Source organism: Echinococcus granulosus, assembly GCF_000524195.1.
Source record: "Echinococcus granulosus chromosome Unknown EG_S00057, whole genome shotgun sequence".
NCBI lineage: Eukaryota > Metazoa > Platyhelminthes > Cestoda > Cyclophyllidea > Taeniidae > Echinococcus > Echinococcus granulosus.
This window is the reverse complement of record NW_020170437.1, coordinates 226,815-244,488: the sequence shown is the minus strand read 5'-3', so window position 1 is coordinate 244,488 and position 17,674 is coordinate 226,815. Positions and strand designations below refer to the sequence as shown.

General features: G+C 41.6%; 1 protein-coding gene across 1 annotated transcript; it reads right to left on the bottom strand. All coding sequences in view use genetic code 11, as the record gives it.

Moving 5' to 3' along the window:
* Positions 1-1,142: 1,142 nt before the first annotated feature.
* EGR_06463 (Zinc transporter ZIP10) lies at positions 1,143-8,835 on the bottom strand (the record flags this gene model as incomplete). Its single annotated transcript, XM_024495712.1, has 11 exons — positions 1,143-1,283; positions 1,769-1,956; positions 3,180-3,480; positions 4,708-4,898; positions 5,385-5,469; positions 6,080-6,277; positions 6,608-6,802; positions 7,143-7,312; positions 7,551-7,722; positions 7,792-7,984; positions 8,624-8,835. 11 exons carry the CDS (start codon positions 8,833-8,835, stop codon positions 1,143-1,145), a joined length of 2,046 nt encoding a protein of 681 aa, XP_024349873.1.
* Positions 8,836-17,674: the final 8,839 nt, after the last annotated feature.

Sequence of the window (17,674 nt, the reverse complement as noted above, 5' to 3'; positions counted from 1 at the left end):
GCATGGCAGTATGCCCTGAGGTCGAGGGCCTTTTGCTGCCAATTCTGCGGTACAGTGGCAAAATTTGCATCACTGCCCTGTGAGATGCTCCCACCGGTAAGAGACGCGCACACACCGGTGATGCCTGGGACGTGTCCTGTGCGTGTCGCCTTCATACCCTCCGACCAGAATCGAGGCTTCCTCAACTTTGCAATCGGGGACGAGCTACACTGTGGAGTCATCGATACCAAAGGCTGCGTAAGGAGCTACTCCCCACATGAAGGTCGATTTTGCCATGACAGGTCCAGGACGTGGAAACAATCTATTGTCTGTGAATTTCCAGAGACAGGCACAGTGGATGGAGCGCTATGGGACCGAATGATAGAGGAAGGAGTAGAAGCCGGAGCAAGGAGCTCGGAAACCGACTGTCTCGATTTTGCCGTTAGCATACTGAATCGAACAGCTGGAAGGAATGAATTTACTCGGGAGAGGTTGGGTGAAAATATGGGCCGCCAGTTGTACCATGTGATGCAATTTGCAGAAGCGCAAAAACGAGCAATGCAATCGTGACTTTTTCGATTAAATTTTTTTTAACACAAAATCCTCCATTTTATGTGGAAGCAAAACAGACAACGCTACCGTTTTGGCGGACAACAGTGGGTAGAATAATACCGAGCTTTGATCGTACTCAACAAAATGTCAAAAGACGGAAGCGCCTTTAGCAGCTACGAATTTCATCAGTTTTACGACAGGTTGACATTAGAAATGTTCAATTGAACGTCCCTTTTACTTAGGTTTATTCACCCAGAGATATAAAACAGTGAGTGCTTTGAATGCAAATCTAGTTTAACCTCTCCGAAACAACCGCCCACATTATCGCACCGTGACAATTAAGACAAAAACTTGAAGAACAAAAGCTAGGATTTTTGTATTGGAAATGGAAGAAAGGCGTCATGGATGTTTGGTAGTAGGAGTTATTTAGCTAAGAAACGATATGACGAAGGCTCGTTAGAAGGCAGAGGCTTACAAATTTGACAATGTTGAAGATGAGCAGAACGCATGAGGTAGGGGGTAAAATTTTAAGCCCCGTATGAATTGGCGTCATAAGGAGTGAGATAAGAGGGAGGAATCAGAAAAGAGTTGAGGGAGGAAGCAAATGTTTATCACATAGCTCCTTCAAACTTCGCTATGATCAGCATGATGGCGACGCCGATGATCATGCCAACATTTTGCCAAAAGAACAAGATGCTGGGAGTGTGACAGTGAGGGTGACCGCTCAAGTGAGTGGTTGCCAACTCCGGCATCTAGAATAGTAAAAACAATAAACCTTATGAATTCCTGCGCTTTTATTTGAGATAAATGTTTCATCCAGTTAATCCATTGAAGGGTACTTAAAAGTGTGAGATGATAATGCCGAGAATGTAGATCGCCTTCACCCAGAACATTAAATTGCTTGTTATAAAAATTGCCACAAGAGCAATGCTAGCGCCTTATTGTCTCCGCTAGTGTGATCTTGTGAACGAAGGATCAATAAAGGTGTACTAGAACGAAATTAGTAGGCAAGTACCGACAGTTAATTTGATGCGGAAGAAGTTGGCCGCGTTGACAGTTCACATAAGACATCTGCGAAAAAAAACCCATAGTGAAACTGTCAAAGCAAATGCCAAGTCATTACACATCCAGGGGTCGGAGGAATGGCTCACTCATGTAGCTAAAGGTTCTGATAAATATGGTAATGTAGAATGAAGCATTTTCGAGTACGTTAGCGAGGTGAAAAGAGGAGACCCACCATATCGACAAGTGCGATGTAGACGAACATGCCAGCGGTAATGAGGAAGAGCCAAAGATTTACTGAGGGCATAGAGCCAAGCAGGACACCAAGCACCATGCCAGCCGCGCAGAGGATACTTGAGAGAGTGTTGTAGAAAAGAGCTGCCTTCACCGACATGCCAGCGTGCAGCAGAACTGCAAAGTCCCCTGCAGATGAGGGTTGTAGGGAAATCAGACAATTGTTTAGCACCCTTTAACATTAATGCAAGAGCACTGAGTAGACACCCGGACAAATCTTTAGTCAGCTAACTCAGGCAATGTCGCAAATATGGTGGTGAATAGTCCATATTCGGAGACCACAATAACAAAATGTGGCAATAATGGCTTTTGTCCCCACTGCCGGTGGCGTATTATTGATGGCACAATGTTTCAACGAATCTGTGATGCTAGTTTAGTTGATTTGATCTGGTATTTTTATTGACTCGTCTTCATTTAAGTGCATTAGTAGTAGAGGAAAGAAATGATAATACCCAAGGATAGTTTGTTATTTCATACTAAGTTCAAGAGGGCTAGATAACCGTGAATGTACTGCATGGCCACTTTCAACTAAAGAAAGTACATCAAAAAATTCCAAAATAATTCAGTTGTTAAATAGTGATGAAATAGACAAGCCAATGTAAAGGAGTACATCAGTTATAAAAATGTTCTAAACGCACGGTTATAATTTATTAACCCCAATTTAATTGGGATGTACTTATCCTAGTAAGAACCTTGATAATGTAACTAGTTTTCAAGATAATTTTGCTAGCCCACAGTATGATATCTTTGTGTCAACCAAATCAAACCATGGTCGCCAAAGGGTGAGCACAAAGCACTCTACTAAATTTACGAAAAACTGCAAAATTCGCATTGACTTAGTCCGTTTCATACCAGCGACCTACAAGTCCCACGTGGTAATACATGTGGCTGAGAGTTTGATAACGGTAAAGGTTACCATGATGTGGACAACCTTTGACATTTATTTTGTTAGCTTTGTCACAACGCTAACGATACTCACTCAGTTTAAAAAAGAATTGATTTATGCCCTACCGTCGGCGGTGGTACAGCTTTTCACGGTCGACCCATCTTAAGAAAGCTCCCCCTTTCGTTACTAGTGTTCCGTTGTTCTGGAAATATACCGTTTGCAATAGGCATCTTGTCGTGAAAGTGAACTCTGTCACGAGCTCACGGTTCATACTTAGGAAGATGACTTCATATGGGAATCCGTGCTATATTCCAGAGGAGAAGTATAGGCGTCCAGTTTAAATGAATAAACAACCCATTTCAAGGCAGTAGGTCATATTCTCCAACTGACATCGTGGGAGAACGTGAGTGAAGGAATTCGCTGATTAAGGTGATGAGGGGAGGAGAGAGAAGTAAGTAAAACTAACCGAGCTCGTGAGGTAGCTCGTGACAGAGGACGGCCAGTGAGGTAGAAAGACCGCCCTGAAGACTCTCTGCGAAGGAGGCGCCTATGGCGATACCGTCGCAAAAGTTGTGCAGCCCATCACCCGCAATGATGGTCCACGCGATGGCCTTCACCGAGCTCAGATCATGACTGTGGCCGTGGTGGTGCCCATGGGGCTTCCTGTAGTGGTGTCCGTGGCCGTGCGGGTGATGGTGGTGGTGACGGTGACCGTGTTCATGATGCTCATGATCGCCGTCATGGTAACTCTTGTCCAGCGATCGTGTCTACAATGAACCCATACCAGATCCGCCCATTGATTCATAGAAGTTGAAATCATCAATAAAATCCCTAGAATTTTATTGATGTCATAATTCTGTAGTGCTTATATTTTCCGACTTCCAACTGTGGTTGAATAATTTGGGAGCTTAAAAAAGACAACAACCCCATCGCTTTAACCCGGACCTAAACAAGCAAGAGAAAAATAAACCAAACCGACCCGAGGGCCAAAGATCGGCTATCTAAATGGAGTCCGCTGTCAAAAAATGATGAAAATTCAACTGAGGAAAAAAATAAAGGAATAATAAAGAAAGCTGGTTCATTACAAGGTCGAAAAGTGTTTTTCAATAAACCTTTGGCAAATATTTGATCTTCTTTTGTTAGACGAGCTTGGGTAAACAGGCCCAGCACTGCGAACTTGTTTTTGGAGCTACTTAGGCCAAAAAAACGACACAGGTCGAATGTAAACCGGAAATGATTTTAGTAATATCAGTCTCAGACATAATTGGGATACTTCAATGTAATTACGGATTTACGGAGTGACAAAAGCTGTATAGCATAAAATGGAATGTTTTGGGAAGCAAAATACAGGCCAACAAACATTTTCATTTTGAGCATATTATAGGAGATAAAGACAACGGATCCATTCCTACTGATGTGTACAAGAATGACGAAATTGGCAGAGCGGGTCATGACCCATGTCCAAGCGTGTTTTGGACTAGTTTTTGAAAAGGTGATAATGCGTTCGCACGCCGACGCAGGCGAACGGAGTTAATCGTGCCACACGGTTGGATTTGACGGCTAAGCCATGCTTGCTGGCACACAAAATGAGTTGAGGTTATGGACGTAAATGCGGTGACACTGCTGATAGTGCCAGATTCGCAAGCGAACAAAACAGTTTATGCGCAGACGCCTAGTAGAGAAAAACAGAATTCAGATTTAAACACACAGTAAAACTAGGTATCATTAGGCGAAATCCCGATTCACAAAAAAAGGAACATAAAACCGACAACAAAACTAGTACGTGCATTAAGTAATTATGTAGTAGTCGATGTGTTGCATCACTAAGTTTCCTTTTGTGTATCACAATTCTGACGCGGATACACCAAAAATGCTTGCCACGAAATGTGCATCGAATTATTATTATCCATCAGAATACGGTTAAATAATGAGTCAAACACTTAAATATACGTATAAATCGAAGAGCCTATAAAAGGGCATCTACACAAACTAACCTCCCCCAAATCATCGCCGCTGTCAGTTTTTGTCTGTTTCAAGGGATCACCTGCACCCTCATCAAGAGTCAAGGAGACAGCATTGTTAGTAACACCGAGATTGAGTTGGTGTGACTGTTGAGAAAGCAGCAGATCTGCTCGGTTGTTCTCTACATGCCCTTGCAAACCGTTGGCAATAGTGCCCTTACCATCTGGAAAAAATATCAACACCACTGTTATAAGGAAACGAGCCTGTGAAGTGTTTCAGAAACTTGTAAGAAAAATTAATATTATCAAGTCTATATTAGGCAAGGCAAATATATGGTTTTAGCCGCGTAATGAGGTAAAAGTGCGTAAATGCACTCCTGCCAGATAGTCAAGTTATGGTAGACATGAAAACCGAAAGCTAAGCCAGCGCGCACCATATGCAACATAAAGTAAAATTAAACCTAGAATTTGGGGCCTCGAGACTAGCAATGGGAAAAATAACATATCAGTGGCCGCTGGAATAGCAGATAGCTCAGGTCAGAAATAAACTTATAAAACATTTCGAGTCCGGACAGAAATCACGATTGCAATAATGGATGTATCTCGATTCGACAACAGTCCAAATAACGATTAAACAAATCCCAAAAGGGTAGGCATGTTCAAAATAATGCCCCACCTTTTTCTCAATGTAGAACTCTCCAAGCACTTACCGGTGAGGAATTCGGAACACTGAGCGTTACTAAGAGGCCTGGAGGGTGGGCGGTTGCAGAGGTGGCTGGATGCAGACATTTCAGTCTACGGAAGATTGTACAATAAGTGAGGCACCATCAGCCCATTATTTGTGTAAGCCAAAAAAAGAACGTAATGTATCAGCACTACACGAACGAGGCCAAAAGCACACCTTGCCAAGACCAGAGTTCGGCGCAGTTTTTTTATAAGATAGTGGTTGAAAAATGAGTGAAAGCAATTTAAACAAGCACTTGATGTATAGAGGGCATCTCCAGGACAATGAAAAGACAAAAAGAACGAAGAATAGGACATGCACTGCATCATTGTAGTCATGAAAGGTCAATGTTGGGAAGAAGTTCTCGAAAGAATTTACTATCGTAGCACTTTTTAAACATAAATACTAGGCGAATTGAATACCATTAGATGGGAACATAAGAGATGTAGACAATGGACAGTATCTCGACAAATGCCAAATCCGGTTTATTCAAGTTGGCAGACATAAAACCTGACTTCAGGGCGTATAATTCAAAGAGGTGTGACAATTTTCAAAATGAAACACATAGGATAACCGAGAAGAAATAGCTTTGCATTAACTCAGTAATCCAACCCCAACCAGTCAGTCAAGCATAATCGAGGCAGAAACACACTAATGATGATGAGGTAATGCGTCACTTACCATACCGCAAGAGCCATCCGCATCACCAAGGAGATTAGCACAGGCGTTTTGATCGGATGTGAGGTGATTCAAATTGACAAAGGGCTGAGTGCTCGGAGTAAGTGGTGTACTGCTAGATGATCGGTTCGGCAAGGAGGCGCCAGCATTGACTACCGGACCGGACATCTCTTCAGGTGCCACAGGTTTTGAAGCTAGTTTCTTCAAGGAGAAAGGTAAGAAAGATGACCCCAGTAATTTTCCAAATGGGTAAAACAAGTTGCATGGAAGCTGGCATTGAATTCGATAATGAAACTAAAGCAGAATAAAGGTTTCACAAATCGACTTGAGGTCTTCGTACAAATATCCAAAGTAGTGGAAAAAATGTAATATCCCAAATAAAAGTCCTATAAAACCCACTAACAGTTTGTACTTTCATGCGATTTCGGCTGAAATCAAGATGGTTTTAGTCTTGGCAGCAGTAATATATATCATGCATGTTCCCTGGTGAAATACTATTTATACAACTGAGAATCTTCAAAAGGGACATACTTGATTGCGCCTCAATTTGCGCATAAAAGTGCTGTTTTGACCAATGATGGTAAGGCGTTCCGTTAAAAAGAAGGCGTAGATGCCCAAAATGACAATCATTGACTTCCACACAAACGCGTCATGTTGACTAGTACCTTCTTCATCATGAGAATGGTGCGAATGACCATGGCTTCCTGTTTCGTCCAACAAAAGAGCCTAAAAGAACACACATCGGAATCGATAGATCCGAAAACCCGAGGAAAGTGAAACGACATCCGAAAGCCATGACAATTCGTTGCTATAGTTTGGAACATAGATCACACTAAAGTGGGGGCAAAAGCTGATTGAAATGTACACTGATCCACAAACAAGCTAGGTTCAGCGTGAACATAACCAACAAACGCAAAAAGTGGCAAACCGAAAATCTGAAACACGGGGTTTCGATGCACAAAAGAAATTTCTACATGTTTTACTGTTTTTTTCCAGATATGACTCAAATTTATTTTAGCTAATCGAATACTAAATGAATGGTTATCTAGCAAGACAACAAGCTTACGTGAGGGATCAAATGCAAAAATGCATCTCCAATCAGAGAACCGACAGATAATGCGATAAGAAATTGCCCAACAACACTGAATATTTTCCTCGATATCAACGGGACGAGTGCGACAACAACCAGGCCAGATATGCTTATAACGACAACAGCGCCGATGCTTGCACCCCAAACTGCAGAAATTAGAGCAATAAATAGAGCAGCACAATTTGATGTGTAGAGAGGATGCGAAATCAAAAAATCGAAAGTCAAAGCGAACCGAATAAAGGCGTTATTCAAAGGTCGATTAGATGTCTATGCATTAGCGACTACGTTTGACTTACTAGCATATCTGAAAAACCTTATGTTATCGAGGAAGAAGTTAAACCATGAATAGTAGACCGCAAAACTCTCAACAACAGAATCACATACCCTTCCAATCCTGGCGAGGGACTAGCTCATCATGGTGGTCATGATGGTCACGATGATCATCCAAAACCATTGAGCAGTTGTGATCAACAAGATCATAAACAAGTGTAGGCAGGACTTCCTTTAGCGTATCTGCTTTCAATGTGCCTTTTACGATGTCCTTAGCCGTGAAACACTTAAGATTTTGGAAAAAGTGGTAATGAAACACCAGAGTATGAGACGAAATCACGGGACACCGACTCACCTGTCTCTCCGGGTGCCTAATATTCCAAATAAGTTTGTCGAGACCATGAACGCAAATACTCCCGTTTCTTTCATACTTTGAAAAGAGCATACGCAAGTGGAAATGGGAATTTATTAACAAGTGTGGGCTGCCAGTGGAATTGTGGGATTCCGAGGACCAAACGACTAGTAACATTACAAAGATGAGAATGTTCCTGCAATTTACAACATTATAGAAATTCGCCAGCATATCCCCTGATTGTTTGACAGATCGCAAGATATAAAAAAGGCGAGAGGGTTGGCACGTTTGCCCAGGCCATATATTATCTCAAAATGAACCAATAGGTATCAAGGACCAATTGGGGTTTTCGTTTTGATTATTTTGATGTACCTTAACAAAATATATTTAAAGTAAAAGTGGTGCATTGAACCTTTTAAATATTTCAATACTAAGCCAAATTTATGATATGCATTCGCAGTCTTGCGTGACTTCTCTGTGAAGTGCCTGTGTCTTAATGTTCAAGTAAAAAATTAGTTATTTACACATATTGCTTATTTCAGTATACTAAATCCAACAAGGTTAGTTTTAGCCATCCTTTTAATTAAATCCTTGAGCAAGTTCATAGCTCCCCGGGCAGCACAGATACCTAGCGAGCGCATCAATGCTGTCCTCCGCAAAACCTATTTTACTAAACCCCCACCCTTTTAGGGAATTTGTTGAGAAAACCGAAATTCTTATATTTGATTAGACAAAAAAGGTTCCAGTTAATAACTAATCAACAAGGAACTTAACAGGTTCGTATCCCTGCACCGCTGGATCCACACAAACCCTGTCTGCTGCTTGACGTACTCACCGAGGGATGACCATCGAGCCGAAGTGTACACCACAAACTCCAATGGCCACCCCCAACGCGACGATGATGAGTCCAGGCCTCGTGCCTGGAAGGTGAGACGAATTGAGGACGCCCCGACAGCGCCTAGAACTCCCAACCGGGGTTCCGGATACGCGTCGACCCCCCAGCCGGGATCCCAACCCGTCAGCCCATGCTGGAGCAAACTGGACCATCGCTACCTCGCAAATATCTCCTAATTTTCCCGGTACAAACAGACTATACCCGTCGCCAGTCCAGTGTTAAGGGGGCACACTCAATAACAACACCCCAAACGGAGCAAAAACACTAAACGAAAAAGCGTAGAATTATGGGTAAGGTACAAAATCTCAAATATGTCACAGCCAGTGGCAATCACAATCGCCACATTTGACTGTCAATCCTAATTTTAATGCTTTCTGCAAAAGGAAAAACAATCACATGAGTGTTATTCCAGATTAGAACTATTAAAGCCAGAATTTTTTCGTGTTTCGAGTACATAAGCACACATATCTGGACCAAAAAGCTCAAAGCAGCAAAAGAATCATTTGAAATAACTGCCATTAGATTTGTTTTGCAAAAGTCGGGGATGACTAAATCAGTTTCCATCGACTTAGCCCAGCTAGTTTGTGCAGATGTCTTTTTCGAAGGACAAAAGCTAATTAAACTCACAAGGTATCATTTTGAGATCCCAACATCGGTCTCAGTTCCGGAAGCTCGACACCGAAACAAAATCGGCGTTCAGCATCCCTATAGGCGTTCGCGTTGACAACAGACTAAATCACCAGTAATATGCGAAGCCTCATTACTTTGGAGAAATAAAAATTGACTAGAAAGTATGCAAACACCAAGTAATATAAATTCACGGGTTTAAAATGCTACAGCATAGGCAGGCACATCCAGCCTTGAATTTAAATCTTTCTCAGCAAAATATGAATCTTACTGAGTCTCACCACTAAAAATAAGGTGCAGACGAGGGGAAAACATTCATAAGCGAGAAAAAATCACCTCGGACGAAGTTCGACAACGAGCTGAACAAAACTCAAACACTGACGTCGCAGATAAGACATCCAACTGAGCTTTGAGTTGGGCTAACTCCAAAACTCTTTTCCAGATTCCAAGCTTAAAAAAAAGGCATTTCAAAATAGAGAAGAGTAAGACGTAGTAGAGCAACTAATTAGTTCTAACGGAGGCATTTGTGATTAGGTTATTTCCTACTTTTGCACAACAAAGGCAAAAAAAACAATAAGTACTGGCATAAGAGAACCAGTCTTGTGATTTACTAGACAAAACGCAGCATGTAACTGCTTTAAGGTATGAGCTACTACTGCCACGCCGGAATAATATACACCTTCGGCACCAGGTAAGTAGACATACATTAACAGGATTGAGGCAACAGGAAACGCAATACTCATACACCGAGCAACAACGAAGACCTGAACAAGTTGAACAAATAAAGCGACTTGACGTCCTCTTCGTCCGATCGCAACAGCCGGTACGGAGCAAGTTACTTCGGGTGCAAACATGACCGAATTCATCTGTCACTCTAGAAACACCTTGAACAGTATGGTGACAGTGTTCTTTGGGCAGCAGAACCAAAGACGAATTCACTACAAAGAACGGGAAATATTCCAAGTAGTATTTGCTGAATGTGCAATGACGGGCGTAGCAAAATTTATTGGCTCCCGAGCCAAGAGATCTAATATGAGCAAACGCTTGCATTGCCAAGAGTACAAGAAACTTCTAGTTTGAACGCACTGGAACTAATCCAGGAAAAATTGTAGATTGGCTTTGGAAAGGGTGGCGAACTATAAGGGATCTAAAATTTGAGATTTAAATTTTAAGAGACACCTTAGAGAGTAGCCGTATGACAATGACAATCATAGAGCAGAATACAGTTATGGTAAGAAAACGACGCCTGAGGAATGCAAGACAATCGCAAAGGCGCATTTGAATAGGCATATAGGTTAAGGTCAATACGACACAAGGCCACTCCAACGACTTGAAGTAACCCTATCATCTAACGCGGCTAATCTCTATCTGAATCAATATCCCTACTTTCGTTTTTTTATTTTGAAAGGGTTCCAAAGAATGATTCTATTTGTACATCTAAGCTGTACCCCCCAAGACTTACCTGAAGACAAAAAAAGGCATAATACGTGGGCAGAATATATATGTAACACTGATGTTGTTTTAATGATCCACTCACAGAGAAGGCAGGCATACGAGCCGAGCCTAGTGACTGAGGTGTCAACGTCGAGCAACTTGGAGAGGACCTTCGCGTTCACACCCATCTAAACCCATTTTGGTTTCCCCATCTACTTATCCGAATAAACATGTCGAAGTCGAACCATCCCGGTTGTTCTAAGAGTACAAGGACCAGAGAAGAGGAGATCTACGAGTCTCGCCCTACACATATATATTCAACATACAGAAGGGTCTGGGACCACTGGTATGGTCCAGAGGCCGGCTCATCTGGCGAGAATCTGCGGCTCAGCCGCTAAAAGTGGTCCTTTCCGGAAACCGAGAGTTAAACAATCAATAAATGTACTATACATTAATCATACCGGGTATCGCTTATTGTTAAACGACCTGAATTATCAAACACCCTATGCTATAAACCAGGTCGATAGCTGCCATGCTTCTGCTAGCCGCCTGCAGTGTATACACTAAAATCTATATATCAGCTTGGCCTGGGACCTATCAGGCTTCCAACTGGCTGATCGATGGACGGGACCATAGTAAATGCCGTTTAACCGATGTGCGGGAAGGAGGGGAAGGAATAGATGCACAGGGACCTTGTAGAAGCTTGAGGACCGGACAGCTACCCCAGCTATCTCAGTTACCCGTAACTGTAGTAGCTAGTTAACTTTGGCCATCGAGTGATTATCATCACACACAGAGTGCAACTCTGTGTGTGATGATGGACTAGTCAGGAGGGTTTCAGCAGAAGCACTACTTTCTAAAGTGTTTAAAGATTGGCACCCAAATGGAAGTTCTGGGACAGCCAACAGTATTATTTATCTGGGATCGCAGGCAGATTCGCCACTCAAGTCATGAAAGATGTAGGGTTCTTGACGAAAGTAGTCAACTTTAGGTGAAATAATAAAGTAAAGTGGTAAAATATCAGGATTAAATACCAGTCGGGCTATGTCTGGGTAGTTATCTCCAGCCTGTCACAAATTCAACCTTTTATTTCAAATATGTAGTCTACAAAATGTGTAGTAAGGCACATCAGCATAGATGAAAGAATCATTATTACCAGAGTGAGGTACTGCGAACGAGTAAAAGAACAGCCTACGGAGACTGAAGTTCCCACATGGTTAACTGCCTATTAAAGCAAATAGCAACTAGATGTGTGCAGACAGATGCGACAATGACATGCATTACTCAAATCTTTTACCTTAGTCCAAGGTACGCTGCATACCGGCCAGTTTTGATTTCAATTTCTTTGCTGCAGAGTTTAAAACAATCATGGTTTTGAGTAAAATTGAGTTTGATAAACAATATCTGTACCCAAAATCAGTCATTTGTAGCAATGTTAGAGCTAATAAGGACATGACGCTCGTGAATGAGTGAAAAAGTGATGAAACACAACACTCATACATTGTTTTAGAGGGTAGTCATTCTTTCACCTCCTCGAGTCTTTCCAGAAGATGAAAGAAGTTTTTACACTAGGGTAAAAAGTGATTCGTCTACGTAAGAAGAGCTGGGGACAGCAGGTATGGCTCCGAGGCCATACCGTCCAGCGAAATTATAAAGGCGAACCATTCAGTGACCGCGAAAACAAAAAGAAGAATTAAACAAATAATTAAAGCAGCTCCTAACCGCCCCCTTCCCACCTTTTGGGCGTCGTCCCTGGGCCTCCCCTTTCGATTATTGCAATGTAGTCAATGGTGTAAGAAAAACGCGCGGCAGTCGACGAATTCGGACAACTGAAAAGTTATTTGACTGCAGTGTCATTGATCCCTCTTGGCATTTCTGCTGGATCTGGAGATTTATTTTGTTTGAGAACTGTGTTGGGGGACTAAGGAATGTTTAGGCCATACCGTATGTCCACTTCTAGTCATAAAAACACTGCCCCCAAAGCGCGGTTATTTAATATAGGATGTGTTTTGAAAGTGTCTTGGATATAAAGTTGCTCACGTATTCCTTCTTGCCATCTTGATCTCACTTGAGTGCTGTCCAGCCATATCTACCTGGATTCTATTTAGCTAGTGGAGAAGTGAAGGAGGTATCGCGTTTAAACTTAATTGACGCCTTCACACAGGTACAGCAGACAGTTCCATACCGGACTTCTCCAGTGGTTCACGACTAGTGGCACTATTTCATTTCCAACCCTTCTATTTCAGATCGTAACATATTTTTCCATCAGCAGTATAAGCCCTTCTTCCGTCGCCTTAAGATTTATTATTCAGCAATAGAGATCAGAGTGATTGTCCTTTAGGATAGTGGTTGCCTCGAGTCTTTCTTAGAGACGAAAGAAATTATAACACTCGTGCGGAATACATATATATTCGGCATTCAGTAGGACTTAGGGCCACTGGCATAGCCCAGAGGCCAGCCCACCCAGCGTAGGTACAGTAGCGGAGCCTCAAGTGTCAGCGAAACCAAAATGAAGTGTTAAACACATAGTCAGAGTTTAAGATTCCAGTGTTAAAATTTAAACGTTATTGGGTTCTTGCTCCATCTAAAGAAACGATGGACTTGTACAGTCGCTGTGAGGCAAAGTGTTGTTTAACACTGCAGTATACTGATACCTTATTTAATAAAAGGTGACCTACTCCCAGCATCGGCAATAGCATATTTTATTCGATGAATTATACCTACTAACCAAATATCATCGAGTTCAAAACGAATGCAGGGGCTTGCTACTTCTACCCTTACCAATGGATTTCTCCACAATTATCTTGAATTGTGATCCTAATCTTTTACCGCATCAGACAACAGGACTCGAGAAAAAAGTCGCTCCAGAGGCAAAGCCATTCTTACGACAAGACATGTCAATATGGCATTTGACGCTGCTAGCGGCCTTTCCACATAGACATGCATTAAGATTCTGGTTTTTATTAAGGAATTGCCAATCATTTCCTAAAATATTAGTAATATAATTACTTGCTTGATGCAAGTATTGAGAAAAAGCCTTAAACTGGATTTAAGGATATTTTTTACCATCCACTAGGTGTTAAACTGTTGTTTCCCCATTATACTTAAATAACGATACCTCAAAATGCCTTATGAAGGTATGGATGGACACATAATTGCCTGGACCCCATTTTCAACCAACATTGTGCTCGGCAAAGCCTTTGCTTAAAATACGCAAGTTCTGTTCAAGATTCACGCACATATTGGTCCTGCAACTGTAACATGCTGATTGTTTGTTGAACCATCGGATGCCCCGTCGTCGCACCTGGGCCAGGTCGGTGGCCCCGATCCCTTTTGTGCGTCGACATAGCATATTCTGCCCCAGTACTAGGGTTTCTTTTATCTTGAGAAAAGTCTCGAGTCACTGCACAACCTCCTAGTTAAGTGTAATTTGAGCAGGCTCCTCTAACTTTAATTTTGCTTCCTGATTTATTGACTGGACAAAATGTACAAAAAAATTAACGGTTAAACTCATTAGTAGCAAGTAAAATCCAAAACGATTTAAAAGCTGGGTTTTGTAAAAGTGGGTGCGGTATCTGCTCTTGACTAAGCACCGGAAACGGTAAATAATGTCAGGTTTCTAGAAGTTTCGTAATGAAAACATGTTTAAGGTAAGAATAAATTTCTTTTAATTGAACACAACTTCACATTTTGGTGCCGTCATACATGAGATGGATGCAAAGCCGTGGACTTGCGTGGCAAATTAGGGAGTGCGGTGGAATTCTAAACCCTTTGGGCTATGCATGGCCCCACTTTGATAAAGGGCTGCGGTCCTGATGACGACGGATTTTCGCGTCTCTTCCGCAACCAGACCTGAAGTATATCAAATCAACACCCGAGGTCAAGGATACAGAAGAGAAAGCTTGTTCGAAACACAAAATAAATCATGATTTATTCTAGTATTAAGACAATTTGGTTGAGAAAAGTTCGTAAGACTCCAAGTATTACATGTTAACAAAAGCCTTGAATTGCCGAACATTTGACCACTTGGCATGCTCAGCTTGAGTTATTGCACAAAGGCCAGCAGATTGACCAATGCCGATGATGAGTAGGAAGATGTTTACCCCGGTCTCAACCAGTATTTTGCGTCAGAATGTAACTTAAACCAACACCCTTACATGTACAACGCTTTTTTCACGTTTGCGATTTACAACCATTTATACCACAAATTTACATATCATTCGACAAGTGAATTATGCCAGTGTCAACTTACCCGAAATTGCTTGTCACGCTCCACCATCTCTCTTCTGCGTTTATGAGCCTACAATATAATAAGATGACCACAATGTATTGCCTACAGAAAAAAAGTTGTCAATGCCATTTTTAAAAAAACTCGGATCCATAAAATAATAACCGCTGCTTGAATACAAAAAACTTCCACTGAAATGCAAAATGTCACATTGGAAAGCAACTTAAATTGTTGATTCACCTAACTTGGAAATATGATTTACTAGAGAGCAGTAACTTTCAGTCATTAACTAAGTAGCACATGGAGATGGGCATAATTTTTCAAACGTAAGTGAAGCTCCCACCTCCAGGGAATAATTTCTATTTGATTCCAAGCTAAAGCCCATCAGGAGTTTCAGTTAATCGAAGTCGTAAATCAAATTCAGTAATTACTATTTCTAGCCCCACTGAACAAGCAATTTTATGGAAAAATGCGTTTTTTGTTAAGGAGCTAGTAACCGCTTTTGTAAAATATGTGATCAACCCTATGCATTCGTAAGGGCATTGTTTTACATAACCTACCCCAAAGTAGAATGAGAAAATGAAGACGAGGTGGCAGGCGAAGTAGAAAATGCAGAAGATAATGAAAACATCGCGTTCAACCCTATTGAGAAGGGCAGTTCTTTCGTCCTCCAGTTTCTTGAGTTCGACCTGGCGCTGTTTTAGAAAAACTTGGCGCTCCCACAGGCGTCGTTTGAGGGTCAAGTCGATTGCCCTCTGGAGCACGGCAAGGTCTAGCACAAATTATCTGAATTCACTTATTTTGTGGAAACGATGAGACCCCCAACAATAGTTGTAATACCTTATCAATAATGTCGCTGTTACGAGATGATGGTCCTAATTTGTGCGCAATTTGATGTTTGTACGCCTAGAAATGGTTTGTTAGTGTTTGGTGCTTTAATCTTTCGCCACAAAGTTACATTGTTCCTAAATTCTTCAAAATCGTTCTAGCCTCCTACTAACAAATTCAAGGCATATTTATGTACTAGGGGCCAATTTTTATGCATAATAAGCAAGAATTTCCTGAAATTAGAGTCCAATCTGCAACAAAGAATAACGTGTAGAAGACAAACCTCGTTCGGCGTCGCCCATGCCGGAGTCGTAAATGTCAGTCCGGAGAGCCTCTGTAAACGATTTATTCATCCACGGAGGAATCATATTTCGAGGAAGGAGAATCTGCAGTACAAACAAATCAAATTATATGGGTATTCTTACTTTTTTCTGTAAACACTTATTCGCGATTGAGAATCTGCTTGCCACACTCCTCGGCCGCATTTACTTTAGCTGTATAAAATGCGCAGTTCGCGTGATGATGAACCTCCAGAATTGAAGGTGAAATGGGCAAAGTTATGGAACACGTCTGCGCCTTGTTGAGAACGTATGCATTTTTATAAACAAGTGGTTTAGAACACTGCCGGTTCTATGACATTTACATGGCTTCGTTACACTTAAATTTTGTAGCAAAAATAAAGTCTGCAACGTAGCATTAAGCCACTCTGTTTAATGCAGCATACCACTCAACGTCAATGATATCATTCGCCTTATATTTTTAGCAGTGACATGAAAAAGGAAGCGTTGAAAATAAGTGATGCTTCATTTTAAGATTTCAAGCTTAAATTTGCTGTAAAAATTACCGAATTCACTTCTCTACTACCCTGCTCATTAATTATTTAAACTTTTTCTATATTTACCACATTTCTCCAATTTTTTTTGACACAAGTCACTGCAATAGTGTGTTGCCTGGAAAGTAGGAAGAAAAGCAACTATATACCTTGAAGAATGTTGTATGAGAAAAACTTTCACTCTGTGATAATAATTCTTAATTCTATTGCTAATATTTTACTTAAAAATCGCGTTCTGTTTTTCGAACCTTCAAAAAGAAATAAATAGGCAATTTCGTACAGACTAGGATTATTTGCACTCTAAAAATGCTACTTGTGGATGAAGTGTTAAGCATAAAACTTGACTAAGGTTCGATTCCAAAACGCTCGTAATTCACCAGAAAAGGAGTGTATGATAATGGGAATGCGTATGTAGGCATCGAAATTTTACAGTGGAGTTACAAATCGGAGAGACCCACAGGAAGGTTGTTGTAAGAGTGGAGGGAAGCGTTGATCAGCGGCAGCTGTCCGAAGAGATCGAGGAGCTGCGTATTGAACTGTTTGGGGTCAGCGGTGGCGGTGGCAGCGGAGGGCCATGAGCAGTGAAAGAGGGAGGAGATGTCCCACGTTATTCCGGTGGCGTTGGGCAAACTGGGATCGGGCAGAGAGTACACCGGCACCAGAGTCACAATTGCATGCCAGACACTCACTTTGCAGAGAATCCCCAACGACATCAAAACATACTTATCCTAAAACCGAGAGGGCGGTATGAATGGGGACTTACTGTGTGCAACATAAGGTGACGCCAAGTCATGTTTAAAGGCAAGTGCCAAGTAAATGACGCGTGTTGCGGCAACGATAAGGTATAGATAGGCCAGGACACGAGGGGCTTAGAACTTAGTTTCTAGTTGTCTTTTCGTAACATCTTAGTATGCACATTAAATATCACCGTAATCAGGGGGATTCGAAAGGTGCTAATCAACACGATTTTAGAATATTTGTTGCAAGAGTTTGTTCCTGAATGAAATTTGGTTAACTTCTTCATTGGTAGAACCGTTCATTG